This window comes from Ipomoea nil, unplaced genomic scaffold, assembly GCF_001879475.1.
Source record: "Ipomoea nil cultivar Tokyo-kokei standard unplaced genomic scaffold, Asagao_1.1 scaffold2826, whole genome shotgun sequence".
Lineage (NCBI taxonomy): Eukaryota > Viridiplantae > Streptophyta > Magnoliopsida > Solanales > Convolvulaceae > Ipomoea > Ipomoea nil.
The window spans coordinates 4022610-4040783 of record NW_017619254.1 but is presented as its reverse complement, the minus strand read 5'-3'; the positions used below and the strand labels follow the sequence as shown (position 1 = coordinate 4040783).

Here is an 18174-nt window from a genome sequence, read left to right as displayed (position 1 = left end):
CCATTTCAATAGCCCGAATCACTCACCAATCCACCATACTCACCTGTCCAACTGCTTTCCGTCCATTTCAATCCTCTCTCTCTCTCTCTCCCTCTTCATCCCATGGCCTCCACTGTCCTGAGGACGGCCTCCGCCTTGAGGGCGCCGCCGTCAGCTTCCCTCACCGCCACCGCTAACTCTTCCACCTCACGCCATAATTTCTCCTGCGTCGTTTCCTTTCCCAGACGGAGACGGGCTTCGTCACGCCTCCCTGCACGCTGTCGCGTCCACCACCACTCTTCTGGACCCGCAATTCGACTGCCCGTGAGCCGCTCATCGGGGAAATTCTCGCTCTTTGCTTCTGATGGAGACGTTGCGGAGACTGCTCAGACTGAACCTCAGGAACAGGACCAAGTTCAAGACTCTGAGGTAGAGGTAATATATATCTCCTCCCACTTGGAAAAAATTGCCAAAAATCTTAATTAACTCCATTTGTATAATGTGAACAATCTGCCAAGCTTTGTTTTTGTTTTGTTTTTCCTTGTTGAATTAGTACAAGATATACGGATAGCGTACTAGTAAGCACAGAGTTATTGGTTCAGCATTATGCTTGAGATTGTGAAAAATCGAGTTTTTATCATATACCAGAAGTATTACATGGATAATGAAGAAAACAGGCCAGTGTGGTATCTTAGATGTGGCTGGTATTTTTAGTTTTAAAATGGGGAATGGTTAAATGGAAGATTAATAAGTTTGCCTGTCATGTATTGTTTCCTTATTGAGTACTTCTTTATCTTGATACTCCAATATTGACTATACTGTTTGTCAACATAATTGGACAGGACAATCAAGATGTTGCTCCGGGAAGTGATGATATTTCAAATGAGGCTGATACTACAACTTCAGAGGAAACTGCTTCAATTGTTATGATGGCTTTGAAGTCATATAGAGATGCGTTGGATACTAATGACGAGTCTAAAATTGCAGAATTAGAAGCTTTTCTCAAGTCTATAGAGGATGAGAAAGTCAATCTTGAGAGAAAACTGCTGTTATTAACCGAAGAGCTCTCAAATGAGAAGGACCGAGTTCTTAGAATTAGTGCTGATTTTGACAATTTCCGGAAGAGAACTGAGAGGGAACGACTTTCTTCGTTTACAAATGCGCAAGGGGAAGTTGTTGAGAAACTTTTACCGGTGTTGGATAACTTTGATAGAGCGAAAACCCAAATCAAGGTGGAAAGTGAGGGAGAGGAGAAAATCAATAACAGCTACCAGAGCATCTCTAAACAGTTTGTGGAAATTCTAGGATCTCTTGGTGTTACACCTGTGGAGACCGTTGGGAAGCCATTTGATCCATTGGTAAGTTTATCCTAATTCAAGACACATATATGTATATATGTATTTAAATTATATTTCACGTTGAGCTGTGTTTTTCCCCATTCGAATTATAAAGCTGCCCTCTCTGCATAACTTATCATTTTCATGTGAATACATTATGGTGGGAGTTATATTGGAATATATTAGTTTTGCATTGCGTTATGTTATGTTGGGAAAATCTACAATCTGTTTTGTTTCCCAATTCTATTCATTCTTTAGTGATACAATTCACTCAATGCAGGGAAACTTCTGATTTGCATATTTCAAAAAGCCATATACAACATGTTCTGGTTTTGTGAAGATATATGAATATGATTTTATTCTAAAATTAAATCTTAAATTATTTGAACTAACTCAGACAGATGATAAAATGCACTCTGAACTCCAAAGATGATTAGTTTATTTTCTGATGTGAAGAAGTAAATAGTAATGCGCACATTGAAACCACCTATCAAATGACAAATATTTGCATCTTGTACTGTTTAAGATTTCTATGCTAATATAACAATGTGGGTTGCTGTAATTCTTGTCAAAGCATCAAAATACTATTCCATACCTGAAAATAGGATTTGTTGATGCTAGTGTCTTCTCTGATATATGTATGATTCTTTTAATTGCCAGCTCCATGAAGCTATAATGCGTGAAGATTCAGTGGAATTCGATGAAGGCGTCATTATACAAGAATTTCGCAAGGGTTTCCAACTTGGAGAAAGACTCTTGCGCCCCTCAATGGTGAAGGTGTCTGCTGGTCCTGGGCCTGCAAAGCCGGAGACATCGGACCCTGCAGAAGAACAAGGGGGTTTTATTGAGACAGCTGAGGAAGGTGGTAGTCAGCCAGAGGGTGCTAATGAGACTGGTTAGGAGAGTAACTCTATACAAGGCCCACCTTTATGACCAAAACAAAATTCACTTTTTCTTAAAATTTTGTATGAGTAAACCAAAATCCCTTGTAGCTATAAGTTGAGTTTTTGGTCTGTTTGAAGGGTTGATCTTTGATGAGTTTATCCATACATTCTTGAAATCCAATTGATATGTTTATTTTTTGGACGTTTCTTTCTTCTGTTTATGATAGTTTCTTCATATTCTTTTCTCTTTTTATTTGTTTATTTATTTTAGGAAAAATGGTCAAATAGGCCATTGAACTTTACTAACTGTTAAAGTTGTAATTAAACACATTAACATTTTATTTTGATGCAATTAATTTCAAAAATCGTTTAGTGACCTGTGATAGAAGGCTACTAATTTTGACACCATTTTTGACCAAAAATCGATTGGTGCAAGTTGCTTTCTCCCGTGACCATTTTTGGTGGCCTCTTTGGAGAAAGGCGACCAAAATTGGTTGCCTTATCCGAAGAAGTGACAATTGGAGAAAGGCGACCAAAACTGGTTGCCTTATCCAGAGAAGTGACAAGAACTGGTTGACCAAAATTGGTCGCCTTTTCGTAGATGCGACCAAAACCGACCAAAACTAGTGGAAATGATGCTGGAAAACCATAGGGTTCTGAGTATAGTGTTTTTGTTATGTTTGGTTCTAAATTTTTAAATTGACTACTGTGGTCTTTCGACTTTCAAATTTACCATCCATGGTCCAAATTAACCACTTTTGATTTTTTAATTATCAAATTTTAACTACTTATGATCCTTCTAGAATGATGACTGTGGATTAAATTTCAAAAGTTGAAAGATCATGTAATAAGTGGTAATAATTCAAAAGTCAAAAGATAAAATCAATTTGAAAGTTCAAGTTCAAAGTTAGAAGAATCAAGACTAAACGTAAAAAAACTCTGTATAGCATTAATTCAAAAAAGAGCATCACTCAATAGTCAATGGTGGCTATGGATTTTTTTTTTTTTTTTAAATTAAAGAAAAAAGAAAAGAAAGGAAGGGCATCGTATTTTAACCCTATAAATACTCCCATGACCCAGTTTGACAGTTTCCCACAGAACTGGCGGGAAACTCGTTAACCCTTTCCCTCCTTTCTCCCCAACCCACTCCTCTTGAATTCTCAGGTCCACTATGAGCAGCGGCAATCCTCGGAAGCGACAACAGTCGGCGCCGGCACCGTCGCCGCAGCTGCAGAAGAAACAACAGGCTGCCGTGGAAGAGGAGGACGTCGATGAAGACATCTTCCTCGAAGAAACATTGCTTCAGTACGATGAGGACTCCCAGGTCCTTCGCGAGCTCGAGGAGCAATCCGCCCTCGCCGAGCGTCTCCGCAAATGGAAGCGGCCTCAGCTTTCGCAAGCTTACCTCTCACAGTCGCAAAGCGTAGGTGAGTGAAAATTAAGTCAACTTCAGGAGTGTTATAGTTTCGTTGCTTGGTTCCTTTCTTCTATTTGAAATGCGTCGAGCCTTTCCATGTTTGAGCAATTTTTGTTACAATTCATTGCTTTTATGGTTTATACCATTGATTCCTAGGGTTTCGAAAGCTCTGAAAATTATCAATTCGTTAATTTCAGTTTTCATGTCAAAATAAGATTTTTAAAACTATTTTTTTTTTCATAAAATTATCCATTTAATGTGTGGTGTTTGGTGAGTGAATTATTGTAATAAATTTGCACATTGTATTGTGTTTTAAAATGGCCAGTTTTCTGAAATTTATGTGATTTGTGTCTTTCATAGTATTTCAGCAATTGGAAATTGACTACGTGATTGGGGAGAGCCATAAAGAATTGCTGCCTAATTCTTCTGGTCCTGCTGCCATTATAAGAATATTTGGAGTTACTAAGGAAGGTTTGTGCAACTCTCTGTGTTGCTTACACTCATAAAATGCATACTCATAAGTAATGAAACAAAATGCAGCTAATTTTGTTGTTTGGGTTGTAATTTGGTAATGTAATAATTTTGTATTCATTCATGGAGAAAGATAGAAACTTCTGTACTCTGTGTTAAGACTTTATCCATCTGGCTGAGAACACTAATTCATCAATATAAGATGCATTTCTAAAAGTAATTGTAATAATCTTCAAAAGATATTTGTGTTTAGAGAGTCTACATATTTGAAAATAGTTATTTCTAAATTTCTAATATTTTGCGTCATCTTATAAGTTGCATATGTTTTCTTAATAGGATTGAGTATTTATATTTTTTCTAAAAAAAAAAAAAATACAAAAAGAGATCTAAATCTTAGATTATGAATCTCTAGATGTCCATGGGGTTGTCTGGTAATTGAGTCTAAAAGGAACCTGAATAGAACGGAAGATTTTCTGCATCTAGTGCATGACTCTCTATGTCCTTTCTATCTTTCTAACTTCTAAGGAATATCTCTTGTTGGTGTTGGTCAGGTCACAGTGTTTGTTGTCATGTACATGGATTTGAACCATATTTCTATATCAGTTGCCCTGCAGGAATGGGTCCTGATGACATATCTCGTTTTCATCAAATTCTTGAGGTATGCGCATATTTTTTTTTTGTCATGCATATTTACGTGGTTATACCTTCTTCCAATAATTTTTTCCTCGCTTGGCTTTAATATTTGGTTATATCTTTATGCTATTACTGCAGGATAGAATGAGAGAGGCAAATAGGAACAATAGGGTTCCTAAGTTTGTCCGTCGCATTGAAATGGTCCAGAAGAGAAGTATTATGTATTACCAGCAGCAGGGTTCTCAACCTTTTCTTAAAATTGTAGTGGCATTGCCAACAATGGTTACCACATGCCGTGGTATGCATGATTTTATGGACTTTCCTATTTATTTGTCTCTACTGTAAACCTCTTGTTTTTTTCTGGAACTTAAACATCCCTATGGTAAATGAATAGCTTCTTAACTTGTACTTTCAGAGTCCAAATGGTTATCCATTAAAGTTGTTCTCAACACTCATTCATTTTAAGTGACCCTAGTACAACCATGGCATAAGTCCTTTTATTTAATTTTTTACTTTTCTTAAACTCTTAGTAATATGAATCTCTAAGAGGGGGAGAGCTGACTTTTGCACTGTGGCAGCAGAGAAAATGATCATGATGGAGACAAGAATTCCGTGGGATGATGTGCCTCTCTGCCACAAGTGAAAATAGCAAGTTATTGAAATAGTTGTCGTTGATCATTCATGGCGCATTTGGTTCATGGAATGAAAACAGAGGAATAGGAATATGGTTCCATAAAGGATGGAATAGATAAAGAAAGGAAAATAATTGCTATTCCATTGTTTGGTTAATATATAGATAAAATAGAAGGAATAGTATTCCATAGGTTGGTTGGTTGGCTCAAGGATTCAATGACAAGGGAGCTCATTACTAAAAATATATAGTAGCTCAAATGTTATGCGACTAGTGCAAATTCTTCATAAGAGATTTCCAAATCGTTCTCATATGTGTTACATTGGTCAGATACTTTGTTATTTATAGCCTTATAGGGTGTAGCCATAATTAAAAGACGTGGGTTCAATTAAGTTGGATAATTGTTTACACACATCATTGGGTTCACTAAACTTGTGTTGCAATTTATACTGATTATCAGGTTTTCCCCCTTTATTTTCCACAATATATAAATATAAAATATATATTAATTTTAGTTGTCTACATAAAAATTGGCAGGTATACTTGATAGGGGTATTCAAATTGATGGACTTGGTATGAAGAGTTTCATGACATATGAAAGTAATGTTCTCTTCGCTCTTCGCTTTATGATTGATTGCGGCGTTGTTGGTGGAAATTGGATTGAAGTTCCAGCTGGAAAATACAAGAAATCATCAAAGAATATCTCTTATTCCCAACTGGAGTTTGATTGCCTGTATCCTCATGCATGAGCCTCCATAAAATCCAAATATGTTCCTGCTTTCTTTTGTTGACATTTGGTCATGTTTTTAATTTGTTTTCCTTTATGATTGTTCTTTAGCTATTCTGACTTGATAAGCCATAAGCCTGAAGGAGAATTCTCAAAGATGGCTCCTTTTCGTATATTAAGTTTTGACATTGAATGTGCTGGGCGTAAAGGCCACTTTCCTGAACCTACCCATGATCCTGTTATCCAGGTTAGACCTCAACCTGTTCCATTGAAAATTGTTGTGTGTCATACACTGCTAGTATTGAGCTTCTTTTTACTGACACAAATTCTCATTTTGATCTAGGTAGCGAACCTAGTTACCTTGCAGGGACAGGATCAGCCGTTTGTGCGTAATGTTATGACCCTTAAGTCTTGCTCACCAATAGTTGGGGTTGATGTCATGTCCTTTGAAACTGAACGAGAGGTTTTACTAGCTTGGAGGGTTAGTTTCTCAACTTAGTGCTTCTTGCCCTAGATGGGAGAAACTTTACAACTAAATTAGTTGGATAGAGATGATTCTTCCCAGTGGGCTGTTTCATAATAATTTATTTTCATTGTCTGTTCGGTGAAGAGCAGAGCAGAAGCAATGGATTTTGCTTTTTCTGTGCTTTCCAATTAAACTCAAGCAGTTGGAAAATCTGATCTAATTTTTACCTGCCTGTGCATCAGCCCTGTGATGTGTTAATGTGTCTCTCTTGATTATTTCACAAATTTGTTCCAGTTATAAGGAATTATTAAATGCTGTGGCTTAAAAGTTAAAACATTGAACTGTTTTTTTTTTTTTTTTTTTTTTTTTTTTTTTTTTTTTTTTTTTTTTTTAAAATTTTTGGTGATAAGTATTCACAAACATTGCTAACAAGGAATGCTTATTTGTCTACTGTTTTTGTCTCTTTTATTTTTGTTTTTGACTCAAAATTTGCCTGAACTGTAGGACTTTGTACGGGAAGTTGACCCTGATATATTAATTGGGTATAACATCTGCAACTTTGATTTGCCATATCTCATTCGGGTTAGTGGATATTTTCCACCTTTTGTGAATGTTTCCATTAATTTCAATGTGTTTTTTTAAATTATATTTTATATATTTTTTTTATTGATCTACTGAGATGCATTATCTGGGTTGTAGAGAGCTGAGGCCTTAGGGATGGTAGAGTTTCCTATTCTTGGACGAGTACGAAACAGCAGGGTCCGTGTGAAAGAAACAACATTTTCTTCAAGGTCCCATTATATTTTCATGCTGATTGTTCACTGTTCACAAATTTCCTTTGCAATGCCCCACTTTATTTAACTTCTCTGATATTTTGTGCTGTTATGGTTATTTCCTCGTTGACATCTAGCATCTTGATCCCACACCGCCCAATATATTTTCATACTGAAATTAAAATGAGTTACTACAATCTCCAATTAGATATTGATCCTGGGATTCTATATTTACTCATATATAATTATATATCTTGTTATAAGTGGCTCGCCTTCTTTAAACCTACAGGGCCATTACTTGCATGTAATTGTGATTCACTGAGATCAATCCTGTGCAACTACTGGAGGGGCATAATAGGCTTGGTCTATCATATATAAAGACAGTAAAAATTCCCTGGTGTTATGTGACATTTCAAGCTTTTTAGATGAGTTGGAGATACATAATTCAGTGGTACCTCTATACAGCAAGACCCACATATAATCCCATATTTAGACCATTATTTTTATTAATCAGTCTTATGACATTCTTACATCTATATGACCTTGTGAATGGTAGAGGTCTTTTTGTTACCATTTCTAAATCACTATTTTTATGAATTTATGACATTTTTACATCCATATGGCCTTGTGAATGTAGAGGTCTGTTTGTTATTATTTCTGTTCTTGAAATGCTCTGAATGCAACATGTAACCTTAACACCTCCTCAGTTTGTAAATCCCAAATGGTATTCCTGCATGGATATTTTTGATACTCCGTATTTTGTTTAAGCTGATGAATATGGTGTCATGTATTTTTCTCAGAGATTTTGACTGTGAAGCTTGCTAACTAGACTAATTATGAGCATACTATTTCAGGCAACTTGGAACAAGGGAAAGTAAAGAAATTACTTTGGAAGGGAGGGTTCAATTTGATTTACTTCAGGTTTACACACAAAAATTCATTGGAAGAGTTTCTGATTCATAGTTTTCCCTGGTTTATAATAGCATATATATCTGACTGATATATTTTGCTTCCCTTGCAGGTTGTACAGAGGGATTATAAATTGAGCTCTTATTCACTTAATTCTGTCTCAGCACATTTTCTTAATGAACAGGCAAGGCTTGTGCTTTTTGCCTTTTTATCTTTTCACAATTTTGGATGTGGATTTGATCGAGAGTTCTAGAAAGTAACTACCATTCTGACCATAATTGGGACAACAATAATAAAACTATCTGACATGAATTTTGCTTCACTTTCGTCCAATTTGCCTGTTCTTCGCTTTATATATTTTTGATATATTTTAGAGGTTTTATATTTGTATATTTTGGTTTTGGGTGGGCTATTTTCCTTATATTGCTCCCTTGCTGTTTACTCTTGTGCCATTAACAATTCAAAAATTGACACAGTTGAACTTCTACTTCTGCTCCAACTGCTTAGCTTGCAACAGTTTCAGTTTAATTTTCTTAGACCCCTTAGGTTTATTTATCACTGACATCTCTCAAAAATCTTCTTCCTGTTCTTTCATTTGTTTTTTACTCTTTGCTTCCTTTGTGATCTAAAGCTATTATTTTGCTTGCAGAAAGAGGATGTACATCATTCTATCATATCTGATCTTCAAAATGGTAACTCAGAAACAAGGAGGCGACTTGCCGTATATTGTTTAAAGGTAAGTATGATCTGTAAATTCAGTTGTACTTTTACTCTTTAATGAGTTTTGCAGGGTGTTAAGAGTCCCACATTGATAAAATAAGAGAGAACATATGGGTTTATAAGGCCATGAGTTAGACTAGCTAATTGGTTGGATTCAATCTTTTAGTGTAGTTTGGCCATGTGCATTATAGCCCAGTTGAGTGACCCTGACTCAATCTTAGATTATAATTATAATACAGGGTAAGGTTTAGTTTTCCTTTTGAAGTTTTAAGTTACTTTGACCTGAGATGTTGATGAGCTTAATCTACTTATCAACATGCAGTGTGTGTATACTGGCTTTAAAATGACTTGTAGGCGTTTTACTTATCAACAGGTCAAACTATTTGATTTAGGGAAAGCCCAATCATTCCAAAGTCAGCTTTCTTTTTAATATTAACTAGAGTTTTGCCCAAATAGGTTTCCAATTTTTTTTTTTTTTTAAATTGATGTCGTAGTCTGATTAATTTTTGTAGAGGTTAATAATTACAAATAATTAGAAATTGATAATTATAAAGAATAATCAACGAATAAATCTAATTATCTATATAATTACAAAATAAATTATAAATGTGAGTAATGTGAATAATTTATAGTAAAAGACAAATAAAATGGATCTAATAGTAAATGTATTTTTGAGTATATGAACATTTTATTGAAGTTCATTAATCAAATATAAACAGTTAGACCTACTTAGCCATTATAATTATAATATAATATCCTTAATGATTTAGGGAACTGATTTAATAAGATAATATAGATTATTATTAATACATAAAGACAATTGAAATGGATCTAATAATAAATTATAAATCAATTAATTATGAGTAAATGTTAATAATTACATATGGATAATTACAAAAAAAAAAAAAAACAATATTGAAGATAAATAGTACTCCTACATGATAACAATGAGATATCGTTATCTAGTTATGTAATAGTAACTAATTTCATATCAACTTATTATGTAAATATTATCTAGTTATTTTTAGTTGTATGAAAATAATATCTAGATGATTCATAGAGGTTAATAATTACAAATAATCAAATATATAGATTATAAAATCAATAAATAATACGAAGTAAATAATAATAAAAATAATATTTGATCATCTAGATAACTATAAAAATACTCTGACATAAAAACAAAATAAATTATAAATGTAAGTAATATGAACAGTTTACAATAAAAGACAATTAAATTGGACTTAATAGCAATAAATTACAAATCAATTTTCTCCTAAGTAATTCTACTTTATTAGTAAAAAAGTAGATACATTATGCCTTGGCAGCCTTGTTATCAAAGGTTGTGCCACATAGGTTTATGGTAGTGCAATGATGTACCTTGTACTCAAGTCCAATATTACCGGCTAATTATGGGAATCTATTCATAAAAACATCTCTAATGATTGCATAAATCTGTTTCCTCCTGATTAATGAAAAAAAAAATTCCATTTTGATCTCCTTTGTACTTGAAGCCTTGAATAGTATACCTGTGAACATAAATTGTTGAGAAGTTTGGTCATTTGGGATTATTCTCTAGTAAAAATGCTTGTGCTCCAATTCTTCATCTTGAAACTAGAGAACCTTAAACAATTGCTATACCTACACAGCAGTTTGTGAGCCTCAATGAACATTATTGATAATTGTGATGGCATTTACTTTAAAGGTAGTGAGCATTATATTGATGAACATTTACTTCAAGAGCTATGGTTTGTCAATGCCTCATTCATTCGCAGGATGCTTATCTCCCTCAGCGGCTTTTGGATAAATTAATGTTCATTTACAACTATGTGGAAATGGCTAGAGTCACAGGTGTTCCTATTTCATTCCTCCTGTCTCGGGGGCAGAGCATTAAGGTTATTTTCTTATGAACTCACTTTTCCTAGTATTCTTTTGTGGTGAAAGATCAAAGATGTGGCTGTGCTGGAGATTTGAATTGTAAACCACTATTTTCAGGTGCTTTCTCAACTTTTGAGGAAGGCAAAAGAAAAAAATCTCGTCATCCCAAATGTCAAACAAGCTGGATCTGAGCAAGGAACATATGAGGGTGCAACGGTAATTATATATATTTTGTTTAATCCACAAACCTGACCCTCAACATTAATCTAGTTGTGTAAAGCTTTAGATACACATATCACTAGACTTCTTGAATGTGAAACATAGCCCCACTAAAAAAGAATGTTCCTCTAACATTGTATACCTTTTTATGTTGGTGAATATTTATAACAGTGATTTCTATCTTTATGTCACAGGTTTTGGAGCCCCGTGCTGGGTTCTATGAGAAACCCATTGCTACTCTGGATTTTGCATCTCTATATCCATCAATCATGATGGCATATAATTTGTGTTACTGCACACTGGTAAAATATTTTTCTCTGGGCTGTAGTTCCCCCCCCTCCTTGCTTTACCCAATATTTAGGGTCTATTGAGTACTTGGAAAAATTCTATAGTTTTCAAGAAAAATGAAAACAGAGTTTTCTTTCCAAAATCAACAAAGGAATTTGAAATCAGTTCCCAAATACAAAAACATACATTATTTTACTTATCATCATCACCATTATCATTACTTATGAACTTTCAACCCCCTATCTACGCACCCTCACCCACCACCTCCACCGTCATTACCACCATTGCTTCCTTCCATCCACTACTACCTGCATATTTCCTTACCACCCACCTACTTATGTACCTCCACTCCTAGCTTCCTACACCCCACCACCTCCACCACCACTCGATACAATTGTCACTTACAACTGGTATTCGTATTTTTATATGAAGAAACAATTGGATTTCAAATGGCTTTGTATTTTATAAATTACAATTGTCACTTACAACATATTTGAAAATAACTAAATAGTTCCTTGCCATTATGAATGCCAAAATAATTATTGTGTGATAGTAAAATTAAATGTTATTCACAAGATTGAAGATTTTAAGTCAGCCATTACTTTAATAATTTCAACAATACAATAAGTTGGTCAGACTTTTTATCTAAACAGTGCCTAGCAAATCGCTCTATATGATGGTTGGGCTATAAGCATTAATGTACAATGGAAGGATTCCAGGTGTTTTGAAGCTTAATTATTTTCCTTTTCCCTATAATCTCTGTCTAGGTAACTCCTGATGATGTCCGCAAACTCAACCTCCCCCCGGAGTGTGTAAACAAGACTCCATCTGGTGAAACATTTGTCAAGTCAAATTTACAGAAGGTTAACTTTGAATCCAAATTTTCTTTTTATTTTGTTCTCGAGGACTTATATTTGTGATGTATCTGTCTCAATAAAATCATTGTTTTTTTTATGTTTATAATTCTATTGCCATTCATAAGGAAGCTACTATTATCTGAGCATAATTACTTAAGTTCTCTAATTCAGGGAATACTCCCGGAAATTCTTGAAGAACTACTGGCAGCCCGTAAAAGAGCCAAAGCGGATTTAAAGGTGTTAACTATCTTTGTGGCTTATTTTACTCCCTGTATTATTTGTCTGCAGGAGTTCCATGTATGGTTTTATGCAAATCCAAATTTTGTTATTTTTTGTATTGCCCTTGGAATTGAACTTAACTCCATCATTACTGTCCAAACAGCTACTTCTTAACCTCTTATGGAACTTCACTGCTTAGCATTGAATAGCATATGTACATAGGACCAGGTCTAAAATTAAATTTTGATGGAGGCTCAAAATTTCCGCATATGCTGGGTTATTGGATTTACAGCTTTGGAATCTTCTAATGTTAATAGTGTGTAATCAGAGTAAATGAAATAATCATTGGAGTTTTGTTCAATCAGAAATGGTAGATTCTGCTACTTGCTATGAAAATAGGTAAAGGGAGACAGCTTAAAAAACAATGAGCTGTCTTCTATTGTTATGGCAGGCATGTTTACTTTTTGCACAGCAACAGAATATGTATAATGATGCATATTTGCTTTTCATATACTTATATATAGTTTTTTTTAGAAGGAAAAAGTGGTACTATATTGTTCATTGGATGCAATAAGACTTTTAGCCTGTTCAAACTCGCATCTTTCTCCATGAAGGTAACCAATATAGTTTGATTTCAGGAAGCGAAGGATCCTCTTGAGAAAGCTGTTTTAGATGGACGTCAACTGGCTTTGAAGGTAAACCTACTAAATCATGTCAATTTTAGTTATTTATATCAGCAAGTACTATTTATTTTCCTTTGCCTGGCTCATCAATTATTAATCTGACTTCTGATATTCAAACTAGTGGCACATAGTTTGATCCATCTGATGTCTTCTGGTTTCAGATTAGTGCAAATTCTGTATATGGGTTTACGGGAGCTACCGTTGGTCAATTACCATGTCTGGAAATATCTTCAAGTGTTACAAGCTATGGTACTATATTTGTAATAGTCTTTTCCATTGGGATTTGCACAATATTCCAATAAAACAATTGAAAAATGTTTTCTGTTAGTTTGCTTGATCTTACAAATCTTCAATTTTTTTCCAAAAGGGCGGCAGATGATTGAACACACTAAGAAACTTGTTGAAGACAAGTTTAAGGTACTTGGGGGCTACCAACACAATGCTGAGGTATATTATTATCAATATCTTATCTGATTCAAAGGCAATGCCTAATCCTGCCAAGCCTACTGGTTTCAAAACTTTTTATAGGTATTATCAATATTCAATAGTATAATACTCCGTAACTGGAAGCAGTCCACTGAATTGCATTTGAACCTTGCTTATCAATTTTCTGTTGCATCAGAGGATAGGCCTCATAAGACTTGAAACAATTCGACTGGATACTTTAGGATGTTGTTTAGTTCATCCTGTCTTGTAAAATTTATCCCCTCAGATGTATCATACATGCTGGACATATTTGAATGTCTGTGCTATGCATACTGTAGGAAACCATATATGCAAACACAAAGCATTATGCATGTGTGTAAATTATGCAGAAAGATGAAAATTCAATTTTACGTGTGCACCCTATTATGTTCCTCTTTGAACCACAGATTATCCAACTAATGTTATACTTAAATTGATCAGCTTAGGTATTATCTCCTCCCCCACCCCCCACCCCACCCCCACCCCGCCATATGTATTGGCCTCATTACCTTTTTGGGATGTCCCAAAATAATTGGTTACTATCATCTTTCAAAGGAAATTTAATAAAAAATCTATCAAAATCCCTATTACATTGAACGAGATTGGTGCACTAAATGCAAACGTGGGTACTAGTGAAATATCCCATGCATTAATACTTTGACATAAATTTTCATACGTTGTGTGTCCAATCAAAGTTGCCAATAAAAACAGGATGGAGTAATTAATTTGACAATACTACTATTACACTTGATAGATGAATTTATTAATAGTACGCAAGTTTTACTTAGATATCCCTTTACAATATTGTCTCAGTAAGCAGTTATTTTATACCAGGTTATATACGGAGATACGGATTCAGTCATGGTGCAATTTGGTGTATCTACGGTGGAAGAAGCCATGAACTTGGGTAGAGAAGCTGCTGATTTCATTAGTGGAACATTCATAAAAGTTGGTGCTCACTCTTTGCTTTCTTTAGTATTCTGCCCATATCATAGTTATATCATCCGTGTCATAGTTTCGCTTGTAGTTATTTTCAATTTGAATCCTTCAGGGTGTCGATTTTGGCACCTGAATAGACCACTGCTATTTTCTGTGTTCTTGTCCTTATTTGATATTGAAGATTAATGATGGTTTCTACGGTGCTTGATATTAAGGCCTACCTAAACACTCCAGATATGCTTTCTATTAAGTCTGTGGCTCTTGAGGAAGTGGATTTTGTGTTAGTGAGCAAATTGTGCTATATGTTTGGTGGTGTATTTAATCAGTGACAATGCTCTGATTGTGGCTCTTATGGGAAGGATGGCTTTCTTGGCTCCTTTACGGATTAAAATGACCGATTTTACCATTTATGGGAATTATGACTAATAATAGAATCAACTTAGACATAAGTTCGTTCTCTCATCAACTTTGATGGAGTCTCTAACTATTATGTACTAGATATTGTTTTTTAAAATGCCTAGTTTAAGATGTACTGTATAATTGGTTTTAGAGAAGGTTAGTTATGAATTAAAGTAATACTTTCAAATTCAGCTTTGTCTATGTATATTCTTGTTCAACATATTTCCGAAGGCGAATAATGTAGTGTTGCTGTTTCAATCATTTTTTCTGTAGACTTCCTGTTTGTATTTGCTGCTAAGATCTTAACCTTTTCTTGATGCTTCTTCTTTTTGGAGTTGTATTATATTGCTTTATCTTTCTTCTCCTATATCCATCTCTCTCTATGCATTTCCTTCTTCCTTGTCTCACAGTGGTACATTTGCTCTTTGTAGCCAATAAGACTTGAATTTGAGAAGGTTTATTATCCATATCTACTGATTAGCAAGAAAAGATATGCTGGCCTTTTATGGACTAATCCAGACAAATTTGACAAAATGGATGCTAAAGGTAAGTGATCTGCACCCACCCACCCCACCCCCCAAAAAAATCAGTAAGTAAAATAAAGCAAATCGTTGTCGTGTGACCATTATTTTACCATGGGCATATTGTATTACCTTGATAAAGATGCGTTGTTTTGCTTTGTTGTGCAGGAATTGAAACAGTGCGAAGGGATAATTGTCTGTTGGTCAAGAACCTTGTAACTGAGTGCCTTCACAAAATACTGATCGATAGAGATGTTCCTGGAGCTGTTCAATATGTTAAAAATACTATTTCTGATCTTCTTATGAATCGCATGGATTTGTCTCTTCTTGTTATTACAAAGGTAAGTGCAATTTTCTTGAATTAAACAAGGTCATCAAAATGCCTTTAATAATAGATGCTACTGAATTGTTTTATTGTGTCATTAATTGCAAATTTTACTTTTCATAGGGCCTGACAAAAACAGGAGATGATTATGAAGTAAAGGCAGCACATGTTGAACTTGCAGAGCGGATGCGCAAGGTTAGGTGTACTTCTACTCGATCATTATTTCAAATGTAAATAGCAGATTGCCCCTATCTTGTTGTTTCGATCTTTTTGGTTAAATATGTCATTGATTTCGCCACCTTAGCATTTGGGTTAATCACAGAGTGTAAATAGCAGATTGCCCCTATCTTGTTGTTTCGATCTTTCCATAGTCCCCCAAATTTCACTCTGTGATTAACCCAAATGCTAACAACATTCTACTGTTCTTGACTACTGCTGAAACTAATTCTGCCTGAAACATGAATATTTATACATTTTTTGGTTTAAAATCCTTTATATTGTGGTTTAAACTTAAGTCTGCAATGGTAATTTTCGTCTACATCTACATCACTCCTTTGTTAGTCATTTGCCCATTTATCATACCAACTCAAGATTCTTGGCATCTTTTTGTATCTTTTGTTACTCCTGCTGTGTGAATTTGATAAAGGTGATGCATTGTATTGTGTTTAACAGCGAGATGCTGCTACTGCTCCAAATATGGGTGATAGAGTACCTTATGTCATTGTTAAGGGTGCTAAAGGTGCTAAGGTAATAATTTTAGTAATATAGTACTAGAGTTTAACATTCACCCTCCCATTGTTTATAATCAAGGTTAATTCATGATGTACAGGCTTATGAAAAATCAGAGGATCCTATATATGTCTTAGAAAACAACATTCCAATAGATCCACAGTACTATCTTGAAAATCAGATTAGCAAGGTAAGTGTGCCACATAACTAATTTTACTTTATGCTCATTTATATGTAATTGATGATTGTGGCTTTTCTGCAGCCACTTCTAAGGATATTTGAGCCCATATTGAAGAATGCCAGTAAAGAGCTTCTGCATGGAAGCCATACTAGATCGATCTCCATTTCAACTCCTTCCACCGGTGGCATAATGAAATTTGCCAAAAAACAATTAACTTGCATTGGATGCAAAGCACTAATCAGGTATAACTCAAGTAACCTTGACAAGGGAAATCTTCTGTGCTTTTGTGCACAACTGTCATACTGCACCCTTCCAAAGGAAGATTTATTTGTTGCACAGCAAGCATCCTTTATTGCTAAAAATTTTGGGTGAATTCATGTGTTTTCCCATTGTATAGATCTTTTTCCTTGTGTAAAAGAGAGATTAAAAGACTTTATTAATCATTATTTTGGTTTTAACCAGTGAATCAGATCGAACTCTGTGCAAGCACTGCAAGGGAAGAGAAGCTGAACTTTATTGTAGATCAGTTGCAAATGGTAGGGGGAAGAATTGCTACTCTCTATGCATACCCAATTTAAACCTATGTTTGAACAGTGAAATGGGGAGAAAAGCTGTTATAATTGTTTAATAGTGGGTGTCAATTGAATGAATTACAGTGGCTGAACTAGAGAAGCTGTTTGGGAGGTTGTGGACACAGTGCCAAGAGTGTCAAGGCTCGCTTCATCAGGACGTGCTGTGCACCAGGTTTGATATACTTTATACTTTATATTGTGTAAAAGAGTATTATTATTGCCAGAGTAGTTGCAAGCTCTTATCTCTAAAGAATCGTTTTTTTTTTTTTTTTTTTCTCAGTCGAGACTGTCCCATCTTTTATCGAAGGAAGAAAGCGCAGAAAGACATGGCGGAAGCCAAGGTCCAATTAGATCGGTGGAGCTTCTAGTATCTCACATGGGGGTCTCTGAATATGAGACCTCATCTTTACGTACAGTACACTTAAGTACTGATGTAGAAAGCTTTTTACAAGCTCTAATAGTTAGGTTTATAAAAAAACCAGGGAAGTTCAGGGTTAGTAAACCAAACTTTACATTTGAGCACTTGTGTCTCAAGTTTTCTGTGCATTTTTTGCTCTAAAGTTATATTTTTATTCTTTTTATTTATTTATTAAAATCCAATATGTATCTTGTTACATGCACCAAACACTTAACTTTTAGGGTTTTTTTTTTTGCAACTCTAACTTTTAGGCGTCCAAAGTCATTTCACACTCTAACTTTTACGGGTTGTTTGGAATGTATTGCTATTTGGTTGAAGGAAATTGTAATTTTATCAAATTGTAATTCTCTCATTTTTGTTGAATTGCAAATTTGTAATTCATACCTCCTCAATATGAATTGCAATTCAATGAGAAAGAAAAGGGAAAAAGGAAGAAAAATACTTTTTTTTTTTGTCCATGATTATTATTACATTTTAATTTTTATACCACTTCAGACTTTTTTTGTCCATGATTATTATTACATTTTAGTCTTT

The 18174-nt window shown here is 34.6% G+C and overlaps 2 protein-coding genes across 4 annotated transcripts; both read left to right on the top strand.

Annotated features, from left to right (window-relative positions):
* On the top strand, positions 1-2408 carry LOC109159139 (protein GrpE-like). Its single transcript, XM_019307167.1, has 3 exons — positions 1-414; positions 822-1337; positions 1977-2408. The coding sequence occupies exons 1-3, from the start codon at positions 103-105 to the stop codon at positions 2214-2216; spliced, it is 1068 nt and encodes a 355-aa protein (XP_019162712.1). The 5' UTR covers positions 1-102; the 3' UTR covers positions 2217-2408.
* An 861-nt stretch (positions 2409-3269) lies between these two features.
* LOC109159137 (DNA polymerase delta catalytic subunit) lies at positions 3270-17838 on the top strand. 3 transcript variants are annotated; one of them, XM_019307166.1, is made up of 31 exons: positions 3273-3627; positions 3978-4088; positions 4640-4746; positions 4860-5019; positions 5890-6085; positions 6191-6326; positions 6423-6560; positions 7050-7127; positions 7245-7336; positions 8173-8239; positions 8340-8411; positions 8877-8963; positions 10723-10842; positions 10943-11041; positions 11239-11346; positions 12100-12195; positions 12361-12426; positions 13047-13103; positions 13253-13340; positions 13459-13538; positions 14391-14504; positions 15326-15440; positions 15584-15756; positions 15864-15935; positions 16413-16487; positions 16570-16659; positions 16732-16892; positions 17113-17186; positions 17307-17394; positions 17503-17592; positions 17639-17838. In XM_019307166.1, exons 1-30 carry the CDS (start codon positions 3372-3374, stop codon positions 17588-17590), a joined length of 3264 nt encoding a protein of 1087 aa, XP_019162711.1. In that variant the 5' UTR covers positions 3273-3371; the 3' UTR covers positions 17591-17592; positions 17639-17838. The 3 variants fall into 3 exon arrangements, 2 of the variants coding, with proteins under 2 accessions (XP_019162711.1, XP_019162710.1); XR_002050517.1 differs by having other exon boundaries at positions 3270-3627; positions 15864-15970; positions 17503-17822; XM_019307165.1 differs by having other exon boundaries at positions 17503-17822.
* Positions 17839-18174: the final 336 nt, after the last annotated feature.

Coding starts and splice junctions, on each gene's coding strand:
- LOC109159137 (XM_019307166.1), top strand. CDS start 3,372: ATGAGCAGCGGCAATCCTCGGAAGCGACAACAGTCGGCGCCGGCACCG. Junction 13,341..13,458: donor TTCAAGTGTTACAAGCTATG/GTACTATATTTG, acceptor TTTTTCCAAAAG/GGCGGCAGATGATTGAACAC. Junction 13,539..14,390: donor GCTACCAACACAATGCTGAG/GTATATTATTAT, acceptor ATTTTATACCAG/GTTATATACGGAGATACGGA.
- LOC109159139 (XM_019307167.1), top strand. CDS start 103: ATGGCCTCCACTGTCCTGAGGACGGCCTCCGCCTTGAGGGCGCCGCCG. Junction 415..821: donor TTCAAGACTCTGAGGTAGAG/GTAATATATATC, acceptor ATAATTGGACAG/GACAATCAAGATGTTGCTCC. Junction 1,338..1,976: donor GGAAGCCATTTGATCCATTG/GTAAGTTTATCC, acceptor TTTAATTGCCAG/CTCCATGAAGCTATAATGCG.